General features: G+C 36.1%; 1 protein-coding gene across 1 annotated transcript in view; it reads right to left on the bottom strand.

The window, feature by feature from the left end:
* Positions 1 to 430: 430 nt before the first annotated feature.
* Positions 431 to 21,573, bottom strand: part of LOC142236207 (uncharacterized) — a 78,060-nt gene continuing 56,917 nt past the window's right edge. Inside the window, exons 6-8 of the mRNA XM_075307473.1 lie at positions 20,443 to 21,134; positions 12,081 to 12,260; positions 431 to 1,689 (exon numbers count right to left, since the gene is read on the bottom strand). Coding sequence (XP_075163588.1) covers positions 1,549 to 1,689; positions 12,081 to 12,260; positions 20,443 to 21,134 — 1,013 coding nt within the window. The 3' untranslated portion in view covers positions 431 to 1,548. The remainder of the gene's footprint in view (positions 1,690 to 12,080; positions 12,261 to 20,442; positions 21,135 to 21,573) is intronic.

The following is a 21,573-nucleotide window of genomic DNA, read 5'->3' as shown; positions in this document are numbered from 1 at the left end:
ATAAATTTTTTGCCTTTAAATCAAGGACCAATAAAATTAAAATTAGGATACATTTATCACATTTTCATTCTCCTTTCCCGGTATATTAATACAGCTAGTCTCGTTCAAGCAAATTTCACTTTAAAAATCAAAATTATAACGGCTACTTCAAAGTACAAAATGTTTTCTTAATTCCAAAAAAAAAAAAACTTGAAACCAAAGATGCTAAATCTTCAAAATAAGCCCTAGTCTATATTTGAAGCGCTTTTATTTTAAATGTAAAATTTTAATATTTCAGTTTATTTAAAGACGATATCTTAAATAAAAGATGTGTTTCTTTACCACAAGGAAAAATTGCCTTAGTTCAAAGACATACGACCTTTACGGAGTGAGGCAACTTTCCAAAATTTGTGTCCTAAATTTAATAAAAAAATTGTTAAACAAAAATTAAAAACTTTTTTTAAATTAAAATGTTTTTATTTTAAACAAATTTATCCTTAATATCTTGTAAATTGTGCATCCAAAAATTTCGGCTGTGTAATCGTTTTTCAGTGTAATGGAATACGGTTATACTGCACTTAGCACCACCAGATTTTAGACTTCCCTTACTCCATCAACTCTTTAGTCTTCAATTAAATAATTAATTTTCACAGGATTAGCTAGTAACCTGACCACAACGAAATGTTAGATAAATAAATTTGCCTTGCGACAATAGAAAAATGTTTTAAAAGCAAATAAAAGAGATAAAATTCAAGTTTGTTTACTGCTGAAAAAAATACTTCAGAAAGGGGAATTTCGTTTGTCTCTAATTTCGTTACGGCGGAAAGTAGTTTTTCTTTTGGGCGTAGCTATCATCTAAAAATACACTGAAAATTTTGCATACATGGACTTACATCTACTTCATTGGCATATATATATATACTCTAAAGTCATCATCAACAGACGCAGATAGCTGGCGTCAAAAATTTTTAAAATATTTGTTTGTGTTTTTTTCTTCTTCTTTTTTTCATTGTTGGTGGTTGTGAATGTGGTGGTTCACATCACCAGTAAGCTCACAAATAAAATGCAGTTACAAAACAATTCCTTACTTTCTTTTTGCCATTGTTAGAGTTTTTGAGGAAAATTGGAAAAACTCTGCAATGGAAAGCTTAAATTATTTATAATCTTGACGTTCATTTGAAGTGGGCTTTATCATTTGTACGTTTTGCGAGTAGATAGGCATTGCCGCACGATGGATGATGAAGAAAGGCATCAGTGTTGTTGTCCTGCGAGATATTTACTCGGATCTCCTCCCCATACACAGCACTGTGAGATTATCGAAGGCGGCGTTGTGTTCATGCCCCTATTATAGCTGGATGCACAAAACAAAACAGTGTGAACAACTCGTTGTCGTTTATTATCCACAGTGGAGGATTTCTGGAAGTGATGTCCTCGATGAGCGAGATGTTGATGCTGATTTCTGTTGTTGTTGTTGTTGTTGCTGCTGCCTATGTTTATTGTTGAGTTTTTCCTGCGGTTTTTCGTATATTTAAATGTACGAATTTGAGCGGTTCGAATTTGTGGGATGCTCTATTGTGGCGTTAGAGCGGCGGATGGTTGTGTGGTCGCAACGGCGGTACTGCTATTCAAGTTTATGGCCAAACTGTTGGTTATTAAGCCAAGTGTGGCTGATGTTGTTGGAATATTTCCACTGTTGCTGGTGGTAGCTTCCTATGCGATAGGCCATTTAGTGTTTGGAAAAAGAAAGAGAGAGAGAGAGATAGAGTGAGAAAAAAGAAGAAACATGAGAAATATTTTGCAATTATAAATATTTTTATTTCATTTTCAATTTGAGTTTCAGTCTCGGTCAAAATTTGATTTGTTATATATTAGGGTTGGTCTTAACATTCAGTTCTTTATACTTGAGAATACTATTAGATTATAAATTACAGGCTAAGTGTGTCATAAAGTCTAATTTTAAACAAGTACACCGCTTCTGTAACATATATCCCAAACACATTTTGCTTCAAGCATATATATTTTCAGGATTGGTCTAAACAAACTATTGTTTGTATTATTCAAACATATTATGTTTCACCTTAGGACATACACTGGTAGTAACAAATTTTAATGGAATTTTCTTTGTGTAGATATATTTTTAAGACGCCAATTGGTTACTTCCATTATTATACCCTCCATCATAGGATGGGGGTATATTAACTTTGTCATTCCGTTTGTAACACATCGAAATATTGCTCTAAGACCCCATAAAGTATATATATTCTGGGTCGTGGTGAAATTCTGAGTCGATCTAAGCATGTCCGTCCGTCCGTCCGTCCGTCTGTTGAAATCACGCTAACTTCCGAACGAAACAAGCTATCGACTTGAAACTTGGCACAAGTAGTTGTTATCGATGTAGGTCGGATGGTATTGAAAATGGGCCATATCGGTCCACTTTTACGTATAGCCCCCATATAAAGGGACCCTCAGATTTGGCTTGTGGAGCCTCTAACAGACCCATATTTCATCCGATCCGGCTGAAATTTGGTATATGGTGTTGGTGTATGGTCTCTAACAATCGTGCAAAAATTGGTCCACATGGGTCCATAATTATATATAGCCCCCATATAAACCGATCCCCAGATTTGGCTTGTGGAGCCTCTAAGAGAAGCATATTTCATCCGATCCGGCTGAAATTTGGCACAGGGTGTTGGTATATGGTCTCTAACAATCAGGCAAAAAGTGGTCCACATCGGTCCATAATTATATATAGCGCCCATATAAACCGATCCCCAGATTTGGCTTGCGGAGCCTCAAAGAGAAGCAAATTTCATCCGATCCGCCTGAAATTTGGTACATGATATTGTTATATGGTCTCTAACAACCATGCGAAAATTGGTCCACATCGGTTCATAATTATATATAGCCCCCATATAAGCCGATCCCCAGATTTGGCTTGCGAAGTCTCCAAGAGAAGCGAATTTCATCCAATCCGGTTGTAATTTTGAACATGGTGTTAGTATATGATCTTTAACAACCGTGCCAGAATTGGTCCATATCGGTCCATAATTATATATAGCCCCCATATAAAACGTTCTCCAGATTTGACCTCCGGAGCCTCTTGGAGGAGCGAAATTCATCTGATCCGGTTCAAATTAGGAACGAGGTGTTAGCATATGGTCGCTAACAACCATACCAAAATTGGTCCAATCACACAAAAATTGGTCCATATCGGTTCATAATCATGGTTGCCACTAGCGCCAAAAATAATCTACCAAAATTTTATTTATATAGAAAATTTTGTCAAAATTTTATTTCTATAGAAAATTTTGTCAAAATTTTGAGAAAGATTTTCAAAATTTTATTACTATAGAAAATTTTGTTCAAAGTTTATTCGGTTCATAATCATGGTTGCCACTCGAGCCAACAATAATCTACCAAGATTTTATTTCTATACAATATTTTGTCAAAAGTTATTTCTATAGAAAATTTTGTCAAAATTTTTATTTCTATAGAAAATCTTGTGAAAATTTTATTTCTATAGAAAATTTTGTCAAAATGTTATGTCTACTTTGTCAAACTGAATTATATACGTATTGGATCGATCTTTTTTGATTTAATATATACCACGTATGGACTTACATACAATTTAGATGATGGTGTTAGGAGGTTTTAAGATACCTTGCCATCGGCAAGCGTTACCGCAACTTAAGTAATTCGATTGTGGATGGCAGTGTTTAGAAGAAGTTTCTACGAAATCCATGATGGAGGGTACATAAGCTTCGGCCTGGCCGAACTTACGGCCGTATATACTTGGCATACTCTCCAGGTTTCTCTTTTTAAACACATATATGTTTATAGGCTATTTCCAAATTAATATATATTTGCATCTAAGCATATTTTATTTACAAACATTTTATGTCCCAAACATAATATGTTCTAACATATTAACATATATATCCCAAACATGTTATGCTAGTTTAGGAACATTATATGCTTGCACTTAAAAATATTGTGTTAAAAAATTTGAGTTCCAAACATATAATTTTTACCCACAAACATAAGAAAAACAGTATTTTTCGTCCGTATAGGGTGGGACCGACTATATTATACCTACACTCAAAAAATTGTGTTATGTTTTGCGAAAGTTTTCTTGTCTGTACGTTACTTAAATGAACTAAAACAAGTATATGAAGCAGTTCGGCCGGACCGAATCTTAAATATCCACCACCATGAAAATCCCCGTCATACACCCAGAGAAGGAATACGATCACCTCAACCATGTTTCAAGAGCAAAATGTTATTTTCTCGGAAATTATGTGTCTGATTTCGGCAAGCATGTTATTTTTGGCGAGAAAACAATATATTTGCAATAAACATATTACATGGTCACCATCCAAAAATAATATATTTCTCTTGAAACATGGTTGAGGTGATCATATTCCTTCTTTGCGTGTAGCGGGTTACTTGAAAATTAATTGAATTTCAGGTGTATATTTTGGATATACTAACTCAAGAAGTTAAATTTAATGTATCTACACGCAAAAAAAAATAATTCTTTCCTCCCAAACGAAATATTATTGGAATAAAGCTTGTTTGGAAGAAAAGTGTGGTAAACGTTGATTCTTTTACAGGATGCAAAAACAATTCCATAAAGACTCAAAAAAATCCTTTCTGCCTACTTCCCTCACTTCTACGAAGTTTTTTACTTCTTAGCACCTTTTTATGTAATACAAACAATGTAGATGGAACTATTTGATTTTATAAATTTTTTAAATTTTACCTTTCGCCTGGACAGAGAATCGAAGCGCGGACCATACAGTTTGTAAGCTAACACACTATCAACTGGTCTACGTTGCTGTTAATGTCATCACAGACAATTATTGCTATAGCCATTAACGCAGAAGCAGCGATTACCGTCAAGCAGTTTTAAAAGCATAATTTTCGGCGTTCACGAGCCAATGTATTTATTAACAGAAAAATACCTTCAGTTGGCCACCGTGGAGCTATGGGTTCAATCCCTGCTTCATATATTCAAAATATTTTTGGACGATTCAGAAAATATGTTGGGCATTGCATACTACCATATTAAATTTTTATTATGAAACCACAAAATTTGTCTTATTAAATTCAGAAAAGAACATTGCTTGATATAAACGAAATGGACTGTGTTTTTGGATCAAAAAATATTTATACCCTAAACCACATAGTGGTCAGGGTATAATAAGTTTGATCGGCCAAAAAATGTGCCTACCAGAAATATTGATTTTAGACCCCATAAAATATATACCGATCGACTCAGAATCACCTCCTGAGTCGATCTAGCGCTTGGTGTCCGTCCGTCCGTCCATGTATTTGTTGTTCACAGGATTCCGGTCGCAATTATTAACCGCTTTTGATGAAATTTGGTACAGGGAGTTTTTTGGGCACAAGGACGAATTGAATTTGGAAGAAATCGGATCAAATTTAGATATAGCTCCCATATATATGTATCGCCCGATTTCGACAAATGGGGTCACGTTGCGTTTGTTTTCAAACGGATCGTCACCAAATTTGGCAAAAGGTAATCTTTTTCATCGTTCTTAAAGTCTGCAAAATTTCATCTAAATCGGTTCAAATTTAGATATAGCTCCCATATATATGTATCGCCCGATTTTCCTAAATTTGGCCATAAAAACCTTATTTATTAAGCGATCTTACTAAAACTTGGCTTACTCTAATCTTTTATGGTACTGACAATACGTTCCAAAAATAATCAAAATCGGTTCAGCTCCCATATATATGTATCGCCCGATTTTGACAAATTTGGCGGTAAAACCCTTATTTATCAGCCGATCGTAACCAAGGTTGGCTAAATGTAATCTTCTATAGCACCAACTGTATGTGCAAAATTTCATCGAAAGCGGTTCAAATTTAGATATAGCTCCCATAATATGTATCGCCCGATTTTGAAAAATTCACCCCTAATAACCTTATTTTTGACCATAGGGGCCTCATTTATTAACTGATCGTACTCAAATTTTACACAAAGTGACCTTCTGTGGTATAAATCATACTTGCAAAATATTATACAAATTGGTTCAGATTTAGATATAGGTCCCATATATATGCATCGCTCGATTTTGTCATATTTGGGCAAAATACTCTTATTTATTAACCTATGTTATCCAAATTTCAAATTTTGGTGTACTAGTTGATCGTATTTAGACTTACATGTAGTTCTTACATAAATCTATTGCCCTATTTGAACAAATTTGGATTTATTGCCCACAACTAATTGACCGATTTCCTCTTTTTTAATAATGGACTCAATATTAGTGGCATACTAACTGTTTTGATGCAAAATAAACTATAGCTCCTAATATTAGACATTTCTGCTCAGATTGTGAAAATACACCCATAAACATGTACCCCCTTTTATGTTCTCCAAAACCTATACCAATTATACCCCACAAATGCTTATGTTTACTAATTCAGTAGGGATGGTTTAGGGTATGATATAGTCGACCCGCCCGACTTTCTACTTTACTCACTTGTTTTTATTACAAAACTAAAAATTTTGTAAGACAAAATTTTGTAGAAATTCAAAAAACTCTAACTTTTCCCGTACACGTTTTCCAAACATTTTTTTCTTTGCGTGTATATATGGTGATTACCTCAAATTTATAAGAAAAATGTTTGCTTCAGTTTGAGAGGAATCGTAAACATCTTTTATAAGCATGGAAAAAATAAAATAACGCCTTGAATAGAAAACTAAATTCTGCATAATTCATTATTCGAAGGAGTAAAAGAAGTAAAATTGGGAAATTGCAAATTAAGTTTCTGGCAATTTGGATGACCAGTGGGACTTACATTTCCTCAAGAAGAGAAATCGGTAATTCGGCCTATATTTTAGTTTTACCCAAACATACACTCAAAAAAAAAGTTTACTTGGATCCAAAGATTCTGACCTTCCCTTAAGGATTTTGGTATTGATTCCGAGCCAAATATGCGGCTTCTTTAAAATAATGTCATTATTTACGGACTTCTAGGATCAATACAATTAAAATTGGATACCGATCTCATTCATCGAATTTGTATACTCTTTTTATAATAAATTAATAAAGGTATTTATTTACAAACAAATTCCAATTTCAAAATCCAAATTATGCCAGGTACTTCAAAGTAAAAACAGTTTTCTTAATGCTAAAAAACTTTAAACCAAAAATGCAAATCCTTAAAATAAGTCTTAGCCTATATTTGAAGCGATTTTATCTTAAATTTAAAAAATCAATATATCATTTGAGTTAAAGACAATATCTTTAAATTAAAAAAATGTTTTTCTTTATTTTAAGGAAATTTTGCCATACTTCGAAGATCTACAATTTCAGCAGAGAGACGCAAAATTTCAAGATTTGTGTCCTAAATGTGAAGCAGGTATTATAAGCTTTCTTTTAATTAGAATGTCATTATTTTAAAGAATTTTGTTCTTAACATTGCAAAAATTTCGAGTCCTAAAATTTAAGTTGCATAATCTTCCATATTGGGTCAATATTTTTTTTTTCAGTGTAGACCGATAAAAACTAAATTCGACACAGTTTTTTGTGGACCTAGAATAACTATACGAGTATATTTCCAATTTTATGCACATCGGATAAAAATTGCGGCGTCTACAAACGCAAGAAGTCAAATCGGGAGATTGGTCTATATGGGGGCTATACCAAAACATGGACCGATACACACCATATTTAGAACATCTACTTGTGGACTTTAAATACAATTTCATGCTAATCGGATAAAATTGTGGCATGTAGGAGGCCAAGAAGTCAAATCGAGAGATCGATCTATATGGAATCTATACCAAACCATGGACCGATGCACACCATAGTCGACGAGGCTATGTGTGGTCCTAAGCTATCTCTAGATTTTCAATTTCAGGCAAATCGGATTAAGACACCATAGTCGGTTTATATTATGGGGACTATATCAAAATCTGGACCGATATAGCTCATCTTTAACCTTGATTTGTTTGTAGACAAAAAAATTATCAAATCGGGTGGTCGGTTTATATTATCGGGATTATATCAAAACCTGGACCGATATAGCTCATCTTCGGCCCTGACTTGTTTGTAGATCAAAAAAAAAAAAAAAATATCTGTGTCACATTTCAGGATGATGGTCCCAACAAGCAGACGGACAGACGACGATGGCTGTCTCTCCTCTTAGAATTTCTCCCTGATCAAGAATATATAACAGGTTGGCTGATAAGTCCCCGGTCTGACACATAGATGGCGTCGCTAGTATTAAATGCATATTATTTTTATATAGTACCAACCTTCAAATGATTCGTGTCAAAATTTGACGTCTGTAAGTCAATTGGTTTGTGAGAAGAGCGTCTTTTGTGAAGCAACTTTTGTTATTGTGAAAAAAAATGGAAAAAAAGGAATTTCGTTTTTTGATAAAATACTGTTTTCTGAAGGGAAAAAATACGGTGGAAGCAAAAACATGGCTTGATAATGAGTTTCCGGACTGTGCCCCAGGGAAATCAACAATAATTGAAATCAACAATAATTGTATGTAAAATTCAAGGGTGGTGAAATGAGCACGGAGGACGGTGAACGCAGTGGACGCCCGAAAGAGGTGGTTACCGACGAAAACATCAAAAAAATCCACAAAATGATTTTGAATGACCGTAAAATTAAGTTGATCGTGATAGCTGAGGCCTTAAAGATATCAAAGGAATGTGTTGGTCATATCATTCATCAATATTTGGATATGCGGAAGCTCTGTGCAAAATGGGTGCCGCGCAAGCTCACATTTGATCAAAACCAACAACGTGTTGATGATTCTGAGCGGTGTTTGCAGCTGTTAACTCGTAATACACCCGAGTTTTTCCATCGATATGTGACAATGGATGAAACATGGCTCCATCACTACACTCCTGAGTCCAATCGACAGTCAGCTGAGTGGACAGCGACCGGTGAACCGTCTCCGAAGCGTGGAAAGACTCAAAAGTCCGCTGGCCATAGAATGGTGACGGGGGTATAATAAGTTTGTCATTCCGTTTGTAACACATCGAAATATCGATTTCCGACTTTATAAAGTATATATATTCTTAATCAGGGAGAAATTCTAAGACGATATAACGATGTCCGTCTATCCGTCGGTCCGTCTGTCCGTCTGTCTGTCTGTCTGTTGTAATCACGCTACAGTCTTCAATAATGAAGCCATCGTGCTGAAATTTTGCACAAACTCGTCTTTTGTCTGCAGGCAGGTCAAGCTCGAAGATGGGCTATATCAGTCCAGGTTTTGATATAGTCCCCATATAAACCTACCTCCCGATTTGGGGTCTTGGGCTTATAGAATTCGAAGTTTTTATCCAATATGCCTGAAATTTGAAATCTAGAGGTATTTTATAACCATAAAGAGGTGTGCCAAAAATGGTGAGTATCGGTCGATGTTTTGGTATAGCCCCCATATAGACCGATCTCCCGATTTTACTTCTTGGGCTAATAGAAACCGCAGTTTTTACTCAATTTACTTGAAATTGGAAATCTAGAGGTATTGTAGAACCACAAACACGTGTGCCAAAAATTGTGAGTATCGGTCCATGTTTTGGTATGGTCCCCATATAAAACGACCTCCCGATTTGGGGTCTTGGGCTTATAGAAACCGTAGTTTTTATCCAATTTGTCTGAAATTGGAAATTTAGAGGTATTTTATGACCATAAAGAGGTGCGCCAAAAATGGTGAGTATTGGTCCATGTTTTGGTATAGCCCCCATATAGACCGATCTCCCGATTTTACTTCTTGGGCTTATAGAAACCGCAGTTTGTACTCAATTTACCTGAAATTGGAAATCTAGAGGTATTGTGGGACCACAAATACGTGTGTCAAAAATTGTGAGTATCGGTCCATGTTTTGGTATGGTCCCCATATAAAACGACCTCCAGATTTGGGGTCTTGGGCTTATAGAAACCGTAGTTTTTATCCAATTTGTCTGAAATTGGAAATAGAGGTATTTTAGGACCATAAAGAGGTGTGCCGAATTGCATCGGTGAGTATCGGTCCATATTTTGGGATAGCCCCCATATAGACCGATTTCCCGATTTTACTTCTTGGGCTTCTAGAATCCGAAGTTGTTATCCTATTTGACTGAAATTGGAAATCTAGAGGTATTTGCGGGTCATAAAGAGGTGTGCCGAAAACGGTGAGTATCGGTCCATATTTTAGTATAGCTCCCATAAGAACGATCTCCCGATTTAACTCCTTGGGTTTCTAGAAACCGTAGTTTTTATCTGATTTGCCTGAAATTGTAAATATTCTGGTGTTTTAGGCTCACAAAAACGTGTATCAGATTAAGTTTTTATCGGTCCATTTGGTAATGCCTCCATATAGACCGACTTCACTTCATGAAAATTGCTTGAAACTCAATGTAAAATTTCCAGATTTTACTTCTACAGATTTAAGATTTCAAATCAAGACGTTATTTTATAATTTTCTTGCACACTTACAAGAGATGTTAATGATTCCTCTAAAACTCAAACAAAAATGGTTCTTATAAATCTGATATAGTCCTCATAGGTGAAATCTTTAAATTTATCTTCGGGAAGTGTCCTCAAGTCCTCAAGCCCTCCTGAAATTTCAAAGGAAGATTCGGCCCGGCCGAACTTAGTGCTGTATATACTTGTTTTTTGGATGCGCATGGAATAATTTTTATCGATTATCTTGAGAAGGGAAAAACCATCAACAGTGACTATTATATGGCGTTATTGGAGCGTTTGAAGGTCGAAATCGCGGCAAAACGGCCCCATATGAAGAAGAAAAAATTGTTGTTACACCAAGACAACGCACCGTGTCACAAGTCATTGAGAACGATGGCAATAATTCATGGCTTGGGCTTCGAATTGCTTCCCCACCCACCGTATTCTCCAGATCTGGCCCCCAGCGACTTTTTCTTGTTCTCAGACCTCAAAAGGATGCTCGCAGAGAAAAAATTTGGCTACAATGAAGAGGTGATCGCCGAAACTGATGCCTATTTTGAGGCAAAACCGAAGGAGTACTACCAAAATGGTATCAACAAATTGGAAGGTCGTTATAATCGTTTTATCGCTCTTGAAGGGAACTATGTTGAATAATAAAAACGAATTTTGACAAAAAAAAAAAATGTGTTTTTCTTTGTTAGACCGGGGACTTATGCAACCTGTTATACTCTATATAGCCGGAAATCGATATTTCGACAAACGTAAGACTATGGTATCTAGAAGCCCAAGACCCCACATCGGGCGGTCGTTTTATATTATGGAGGCTATATCAAAACCTGGACCGATATAGCTCATCTTCGACCTTGACTTGTTTGTAGACAAGAAAAATTATCAAATCGGGTGGTCGGTTTATATTATGGGGACTATATCAAAACCTGGACCGATATAGCTCATCTTCGACCTTCACTTGTTTGTAGACAAAAAAAATGGTCTGTGTCACATTTCAGGATGATAGCCCCAACAGGCAGACAGACGGACAGACAACGATGGTTGTTTCTCCTCTTAGAATTTCTCCCTGATCAAGAATATATATATATATACTCTATATAGCCGGAAATCGAGATTTCGACAAACTTATTATACTCCCATTACAATTCTATGATGGTGGGTACAAAAAGGGGGAAAACTTATACACAAATGAAGCATAAAGATTTACTAAATTCGTGTCTCTCACAAAATAGTTCCGAATTTCTTAAAATTTGTTAATTTTACCAATAATGAAGACAATAGATTTATATTCCCATATGTTTAAAATTGGATCCAAATTTGAAAAATGGTGGGTAAAGGCTGTCTATGTTATATCATTTGTTCTCATTAATGAAGGGAAATTTACCCTAATGTTCACTTGTATGTCCTTTTAAGGTTTTCAATTATTTCCACTTAATTTGACTGTTTACTGTTACCAGTGGCGGTTTTATAATTAATTGAAATTGAAAATATTAATTTTATTGCGAAAATACTCCACTCCACTCCCTTCGCAAATTCACACTCTTGCATATCGACCTATCCCCTTGCTAACATGTGATAGCATTTAAATAAATCCATATCGATTGAATAAATACCATGAAATATATGGAGAAAATCCTTTTATCCACTTACAATGCTTAAAGTCCGTACAATGCAGGCTCGTTTTGGTGGCTGTGATATGTCACAACTATCATGATCCAGAATGGTGGGTGTACTGCCACGCGATGATAGTGAACCATTTATGTTGGCCAATTTGATATCATCCGATAAATGTGCATCTATAGCAGCATCATCACGATGGTTGGAGGATTCCTGAAATGAAAATAATAGGGAAAAAAATTAATAATTTTATAGAGAAAAATTTTGCATGTGAAATTTACAAAGTATGTGGGGCAAAGTATCCACTTTAGGAAGATGTGTAGCTTAATGAGCGTATTATTCATGAAAAAAAATATTATATAATAAAAAATGTATTTATATTAATTATTTATAGTCCGCACACGTTATGTATGCCCCACTAAAGCCGCTAGCCTGAATTTTGTTATATACATTTATTATAACTTGTAATTATAATAAATATATGCGGTGCCTAGACCCCAGATCGGAAGGTTAGTTTATATGGGAGGGCTATATGAAAAGCTTGACCATGCCCATATATCAAATAATATTTTTTTTATATATGTACATGTATATCCGGATTTTTATACACTCCATCATAAGATGGGGGTTTGTAACAGATCGAAATATTGGACTCTGACCCCTCAAAGTATACCACTGTGTCGATCTAGCGATGTCCATCCGGTCGTTCGTCTGTTGAAATCTCGCTAACTACCGAAAAAACAGCTATCGACTTTGCTCAAGTAGTTGATATTAATGTAGGTCAGATGGTATTGGAAAGGGGTCATTTAGGGCCACTTATAAATATAGCCCACGTAAAAACTCTCTCTTGGAAGTGCAAATTTCATCCAAGCCTGGTAATACCGAGTAATTCTCTAAACCCAAAGTAAATTTCATTAGAATATCCCGAAAAAAAGGAAAAGTGATATGCTTGTAAATTTGTTTAGGCAAATCAAAATCCCTTTTTCGGGAGGTTCAAGTGTATTTCAATTTAGATTTAGTGAATTACCCGTTTTTTTTTCTCCCAGTAAAAAATTTGGAAGTCCTTCTAAAATCACAACTTTAAAAGCACTTCCAAAAATACTCTTTATTTTAACTACACAGGAAGTTCTTCCCAGCAGAAACTCCTATTACCAGGTATGAGTACAAGTATGCCTGCGCCAAATTGGTAACAATTCCCTTGTACATATATCAGTAGTAATACTTTTACACGGGCATGACATTGGAGGAAAGTACTTCCGTGCAAGCATACCAGCAGTCGAAAAATAAGTACTTCTTCGCAAGAATACCAGCTCTCCAAAAATAATATCTTTACCATAAAGATACCCAAAAAGTGCGACCTTACCTCTGTTGTTTTATAATCCAACACACTACACCACGCTCCACGACATGGATCTATTCAATGATGTTATTTTGTAATATAAATTATGTACTATACAACTTTAGAAAAGAAAGGTATATTTTATTGGCAATTTTTTTCTGAAATGTAATTTGGTTTATTTATCGCTACTATTAACGGTGCATACTGTAGAGCCGAACCCGGACCTCAAGATATGATTTTGATTAGCGGCATTAATATCACTTTTTGCCTACACAGGTAAGTTATTATTTTTAAATCCCAGGTAATACTGCAAGTAGGAACTTTTTGATTACCGGTATTACTGAAAGAATCACTAGTGCTTACCCTGTTTTTCTGGGTTTTAAATACATTTGTATACCCTCCACCATAGGATGGGGGTATATTAACTTTGTCATTCCGTTTGTAACACATCGAAATATTGCTCTAAGACCCCATAAAGTATATATTCTGGATCGTGGTGAAATTCTGAGTCGATCTGAGCATGTCCGTCCGTCCGTCCGTCCGTCCGTCTGTTGAAATCACGCTAACTTCCGAACGAAACAAGCTAACGACTTGAAACTTGGCACAAGTAGTTGTTATTGATGTAGGTCGGATGGTATTGCACATGGGCTATATCGGTCCATAATTACATATAGCCCCCATATAAACAGATCCTCCGATTTGGTTTGCGGAGCCTCTAAGAGAAGAAAATTTCATCCAATCCGGCTGAAATTTGGTACATGGTGTTACTATATGTTCTCTAACAATCATGCAAAAATTGGTCCATATTGGTCCATAATTATATATAGCCCCCATATAAATGGACCCCCAAATTTGGCTTGCGGAGCCTCTAAGAAACGAAAATTTCATCCGATCCGGCTGAAATTTGGTACATGGTGTTGGTATATGTTCTCTAATGACCATGCAAAAATTGGTCCATATCGGTCCATAATCATATATAGCCCCCATATAAACCGTTCCCAGATTTGATCTCGGGAGCCTCTTGGAAGAGGAAAATTCATCCGATCTGGTTGAAATTTGCAACGTGGTGTTAGTATAAGGCCGCTAATAACAATGCCAAAATTGGTCCACATCGGTCTATAGTTATATATAGCCGATCTCCAATCACACAAAAATTGGTCCATATCGGTTCATATTCATGGTTGCCACTCGAGCCAAAAATAATCTACCAAAATTTTATTTTTATGCAAAACATTGCCAAAATGTTATTTCTATAGAAAATTTTGTAAAAATTTTATTTCTCTAGAAAATTTTGTCAAAATTTTATTTCTCTAGAAAATTTTGTCAAAATTTTATTTCTATAGAAATTTTTTTCCAAATTTTATTTCTATAGAAAATGTTTTCCAAATTTTACTTCTATAGAAAATGTTGTCAAAATTTTATTTTGTCAAAATTTTATATCTATAGAAACTTTAAAATTAATTATATACGTATTTAATTGGCCTTTTTATACCCTCCATCATAGGATGGGGGTATATTAACTTTGCCATTCCGTTTGTAACACATCGAAATATTGCTCTAAGACCCCATAAAGTATATATATTCTGGGTCGTGGTGAAATTCTGAGTCGATCTAAGCATGTCCGTCCGTCCGTCCGTCCGTCCGTCCGTCCGTCCGTCTGTTGAAATCACGCTAACTTCCGAACGAAACAAGCTATCGACTTGCAACTTGGCACAAGTAGTTGTTATCGATGTAGGTCGGATGGTATTGAAAATGGGCCATATCGGTCCACTTTTACGTATAGCCCCCATATAAAGGGGCCCTCAGAATTGGCTTGTGGAGCCTCTAAAAGAAGCATATTTCATCCGATCCGGCTGAAATTTGGTACATTGTGTTGGTATATGGTCTCTAACAACCATGCAAAAATTGGTCCACATCGGTCCATAATTATATATAGCCCCCATATAAACCGATCCCCAGATTTGGCTTGTGGAGCCTCTAACAGAAGCCTATTTCATCCGATCCGGCTGAAATTTGGTATATGGTGTTGGTATATGGTCTCTAAAAACCATGCAAAAATTGGTTCACATCGGTCCATAATTATATATAGCCCCCATATAAACCGATCCCCAGATTTGGCTTGCGGAGCCTCAAAGAGAAGCAAATTTCATCCGATCCGGCTGAAATTTGGTACATGATGTTGGTATATGGTCTCTAACATCCATGCAAAAATTGGTTCCCATCGGTCCATAATTATATATAGCCCCCATATAAACCGATCCCCAGATTTGGCTAGTGGAGCCTCTAAGTGAAGCATATTTCATCCGATCCGGCTGAAATTTGGTACATGGTGTTGGTATATGGTCTCTAACAATCATGCAAAAATTGGTCCACATTGGTCCATAATTATATATAGCGCCCATATAAACCGATCCCCAGATTTGGCTTGCGGAGCCTCAAAGAGAAGCAAATTTTATCCGATCCGCCTGAAATTTGGTACATGATATTGGTATATGGTCTCTAACAACCGTGCAAAAAATGGTCCACATCGGTTCATAATTATATATAGCCCCCATATAAACCGATCCCCAGATTTGGCTTTCGAAGTCTCCAAGAGAAGCAAATTTCATCCAATCCGGTTGTAATTTGGAACATGGTCGATATCGGTCCATAAATATATATAGCCCCCATACAAAATGTTCTCCAGATTTGACCTCCGGAGCCTCTTGGAGGAGCAAAATTCATCCGATTCGGTTCAAAGTAGGAACGTTGTGTTAGTATATGGTCGCTAACAACCATACCAAAATTGGTCCAATCACACAAAAATTGGTCCATATCGGTTCATAATCATGGTTGCCACTAGAGCCAAAAATAATCTACCAAATTTTATTTCTATAGAAAATGTTGTCAAGAAAATTTTGTTAAAATTTTATTCGGTTCATAATAAAATTTTCATCATTGTCAAAATTTTATTTCTATAGAAAATTTTGTCAAAATTTTATTGCTATAGAAAACTTTGTTCAAATTTTATTCGGTTCATAATCATAGTTGCCACTCAAGCCAAAAATAATCGACCAAGATTTTATTTCTATAGAAAATTTTGTCAAAAGTTTATTTCTATAGAAAATTTTGTTAAAATTTTATTTCTGTAGAAATTTTTGTCAAAATTTTCTTTAATAGAAAATGTTGTCAAAATTTTTATTTCTATAGAAAATTTTGTGAAAATTTTATTTCCATAGAAAATTTTTTAATATTTTCTTTCTGTAGAAAATTTTGTCAAAATTTTATGTCTACATTGCCAAACTGAATTATATACGTATTGGATCGATCTTTTTTGATTTAATATATACCACGTATGGACATACAATTTAGAAGATGGTGTTAGGAGGTTTTAAGATACCTTGCCATCGGCAAGCGTTACCGAAACTTAAGTAATTCGATTATGGATGGCAGTGTTTAGATGAAGTTTCTACGCAATCCATGATGGAGGGTACATAAGCTTCGGCCTGGCCGAACTTACGGCCGTATATACTTGTTTAGTTTAATATATACTACGTATGGACTACCTTGTAATTTAGAAGACGATGTTAGGAAGTTTTATCATACCTTGCCATCGGCAAGTGTTTCCGCAACCCAAGTAATTCGATTGTGGGTGAGAGTCTTCAGTAGAAGTTTCTACGCAATCCATGGTGGAGGGTACATAAGCTTCGGCCTGGCCGAACTTACGGCCGTATATACTTGTTTATAACTCACTTTTTTCATATGGTTAATGGGTAATTTTATATTTGTTTGTTTCAAAAATATTAAAAACAGTGCAAGAATTAACCCTCTAATGCCTATTGCTTCGTTAAATGAGGAAGCTTTTAGTAAATCACGCCTTAAGCCAACAAAAATGTGTAAAATAAAAAGAAAACTTAGTTAAAACTGTTCAAGGGGCTTTGCAGCATATACTCAATTTTACCGTATAAATTTTTCTTGTGTCGTTTTCTTGATTTTGTATCGTTGACATTGAATATTTACACAGCTGGCAACAAAATTGGGGCATTAGATGGTTAATAATATGGAAAAAATTTTTCAAATTTTGTACATAAGAATGCTAGGTCCAGTCTAGAAAAATTGTGATTTTTTGAAAATATTTGAGGTCAAACGTTTCAGATAAGCGTTAGACTGCATTAAAAATCATAAAATTTAATAATTTTTTTTACTTTGCAAAATATCACAAAATGTTTTAATTCACACCCAAAACATATCCTACAAAGTGATTCAAATTCAGTGCAACGGTTGTTGAAATGGTGGACATCCGTTTTATGACACGCCTATGTTAAATTCAACGCTTCTGCGCCAATTTTGAACCACTTCAGGATCCAAAAAGAACAATTTCACTACTTTTTTGGCGACGTTTTTAACAGGATGGCTGATAAGTCCCCGGTCTGACACATAGATAGAGTCGCTAGTATTAAATGCATATTATTTGTATATAGTACCAACCTTCAATGATTCGTGTCAAAATTTGACGTCTGTAAGTCAATTAGTTTGTGAGATAGAGCGTCTTTTGTGAAGCAACTTTTGTTATTGTGAAAAAAATGGAAAAAAAGGAATTTCGTGTTTTGATAAAATACTGTTTTCTGAAGGGAAAAAATACGATGGAAGCAAAAACTTGGCTTGGTAATGAGTTTCCGGACTCTGTCCCAGGGAGATCAACAATAATTGATTGGTATGCAAAATTCAAGTGTGTTGAAATGAGCACGGAGGACGGTGAAAGCAGTGGACGCCCGAAAGAGGTGGTTACCGATGAAAATATCAAAAAAAATCCACAAAATAATTTTGAATGACCGTAAAATGAAGTTGATCGAGATAGCAGAGGCCTTAAAGGTCATATCATTCATCAATATTTGGATATGCGGAAGCTCTGTGCAAAATGGGTGCCGCGCGAGCTCACATTTGACCAAAACCAACAACGTGTTTATGATTCTGAGCGGTGTTTGCAGCTCGTAATACACCCGAGTTTTTCCATCGATATGTGACAATGGATGAAACATGGCTCCATCACTACACTCCTGAGTCCAATCGACAGTCGGCTGAGAGGACAGCGACCGGTGAACCGTCTCCGAAGCGTGGAAAGACTCAAAAGTCCGCTTACATTGCCGCTGGTAATGGCCTCTGTTTTTTGGGATGCGCATGGAATAATTTTTATCGATTATCTTGGGAAGGGAAAAACCATCAACAGTGACTATTATATGGCGTTATTGGAGCGTTTGAAGGTCGAAATCGCGGCAAAACGGCCCCATATGAAGAAGAAAAAAGTGTTGTTTCACTAAAACAACGCACCGTGCCACAAGCCATTGAGAACGATGGCAAACATTCATGAATTGGGCTTCGAATTGCTTCCCCACCCATCGTATTCTCCAGATATGGCCCCCAGCGACTTTTTCTTGTTCTCAGACCTCAAAACGATGCTTATTACCTTTGTCATTCCGTTTGTAACACATCGAAATATTGCTCTAAGACCCCATAAAGTATATATAAAGTATATATATTCTGGGTCGTGGTGAAATTCTGAATCGATTTAAGCATGTCCATCCGTCCGTCCGTCCGTCTGTTGAAATCACGCTAACTTCCGAACGAAACAAGCTATCGACTTGAAACTTAGCACAAGTAGTTGTTATTGATGTAGGTCGGATGGTATTGCAAATGGGCCATATCGGTTCACTTTTACGTATAGCCTCCACATAAACAGAACCTAATATTTGGCTTGCGGAGCCCCTAAGAGAAGCATATTTCATCCGATCCGGCTGAAATTTGGTACATAGTGTTTGTATATGGTCTCTAACAACCACGCAAAACATGATTCACATCGGTCCATAATTATATATAGCCCCCATATAAACCGATCCCCAAATTTGGCTTGCGGAGCCTCTAAGAGAAGCAAATTTCATCCGATCCGGTTGAAATTTGGAACATGGTGTTAATATATGGTCTCTAACAACCGTGCCAGAATTAGTCCATATCGGTCCATAATTATATATATCCCCCATATAAACCGTTCCCCAGATTTGACCTCCAGAGCCTCTTGGATGAGCAAAATTCATCCAATCCGGTTCAAATGTGGAACGTGGTGTTAGTATATGGTCTCTAACATCCATGCAAAAATTGGTCCACATCGGTTCACAATTATATATAGCCCCCATATAAACCGATCCCCAGATTTGGCTTGCGGAGCCTCTAAGAGAAACTAATTTCATCCGATCCGTTTGAAATTTGGAACATGGTGTTAGTATATGGTCTCTAACAACCGTGCCAGAATTAGTCCATATCGGTCCATAATTACATATAGCCTCCATATAAACCATTCTCCAGATTTGACCTCCGGAACCTCTTGGATGAGCAAAATTCATCCGATCCGGTTCTAATTTGGAACGTGGTGTTAGTATATGGCCGCTAACAACCATTCCAAAATTGGTCCATACCGGTCTATAGTTACATATAGCCGATCCCCAATCACACAAAAATTGGTCCATATCGGTTCATAATCATGGTTGCCACTCGAGCCAAAAATAATCTACCAAAATTCTATTTCTATAGAAAATTTTGTTAAAATTTTATTTTTATAGAAAATTTAAGACGGTGTTAGGAGGTCTTAAGATACCTTGCCATCGGCAAGCGTTACCACAACCCAAGTAATTCGATTGTGGACGGCAGTGTTTAGAAGAAGTTTCTACGCAATCCATGGTGGAGGGTACATAAGCTTCGGCCTGGCCGAACTTACGTCCGTATATACTTGTTTTTTTTTTTTTGTATAATAATATTTTACGAATTTATTCCCTCGAAACGTGCAGATTTAAATTTAACTTCAGTATATATGTACTGCTCTTATTTATTAACTGATCTTAATAAACTCCAACACTTACAAAACTTATACACTTGGTTTATATTATTAATGAAATTTTTTATTGTATTTATGAACATTTTCCTTACGTCAATGAACAAAATTTGGATGGCTCAATTTTATGGAAATTTTCTTTGTGGGTACATTGAAAGAATTTCGTTTAGGTTTTTATTGCACGAGCCGGAACTTACCTCTTTGTTGTTAATTGTGGCAATGGGACTTGAGCTAATATCAAATTTGAGCTCCAAATTAGCATCTGTATCTCTTGTGTGAGAATGATGATGGTGCTGGTGCTGACCCAGTTGAAGGGGTACTACAATGCTGCTTTCACTTGTCTCATTATAGCCATTGTCACCGTTGGCAGAACTCATTACTCCAACATCCGTGCCGCTTATATTGGCCGTCATTGCCATTGTTGGTGATGGTGGGGTGGAGGATTGAGATGATATTTTACCCGGACAGGGGGTGAAACAATTTGCTTCACGCAACATAGTGGTGGTGATGCCATTGTGGTTCTTGGTATTGGTATTATTGTTGTTGTTGTTGGCGTCATTGTTGTTGGACGAATGCAGGCCGTTGATGCTATTGAATTCATTGGATATGGGCGTTGTTGCTAACAATGGTGACACCGATGCATTGGCCTCTACTGTCACAATTCCCTCTTCCATAGATGAAGGGCTGTTTTTGACATTATTTGAGCTAGTGTTGCTGTTACTGTTGTTGTTGTTGTTGTTGGCATTACTACTGTTGTTATTAGGTTCCGAGCCCAATTCATAAATGTTAACCATATGTGCTGCCTGGGCATGCACCATTAGATCCCATGGATTGGTAAAGGCATCCTTGCATACGGCACACAATAATTTAGCACCAATGGCTGGATTTTCTAAAGTGAAAGTTAAGAACAGAAACAAAATATTAGACTACGTTGATTGTTGGGGCAATCAAATAAGGGACAAACGATGGTTGGATGGTTGAATGAAGGCCATTCAGAACATGCAGAACGAAAATTGTTGAAATTCATTTTATTGCATAAGGCATTACTAACCCTTCTCTCTCTCTCTCTCTCTCTCTCTCTCTCTCTCTGTCTCCTTGGGTACTGAGCAAATATTTATGTTTAGTCTCAGACTCATAAACAACTCAATTTTTGTAACATTTTAAACATATTGCTGCAGCCTGCCTAACTCCTGTTTTGGTGTTGACCACAGCCGGTCATGTATCATGTTTATGGATGCAAATGACTATAAAGTCAAGAAGGAGTTAAGGCATGACCATGAATATGGAAGACAGATGAGAGGAATGGTTATTGCAAATATTTTAACAAT

Source organism: Haematobia irritans, chromosome 4 (genome assembly GCF_050003625.1).
Source record: "Haematobia irritans isolate KBUSLIRL chromosome 4, ASM5000362v1, whole genome shotgun sequence".
Lineage (NCBI taxonomy): Eukaryota > Metazoa > Arthropoda > Insecta > Diptera > Muscidae > Haematobia > Haematobia irritans.
This window is presented reverse-complemented; position numbering and strand designations above follow the sequence as displayed.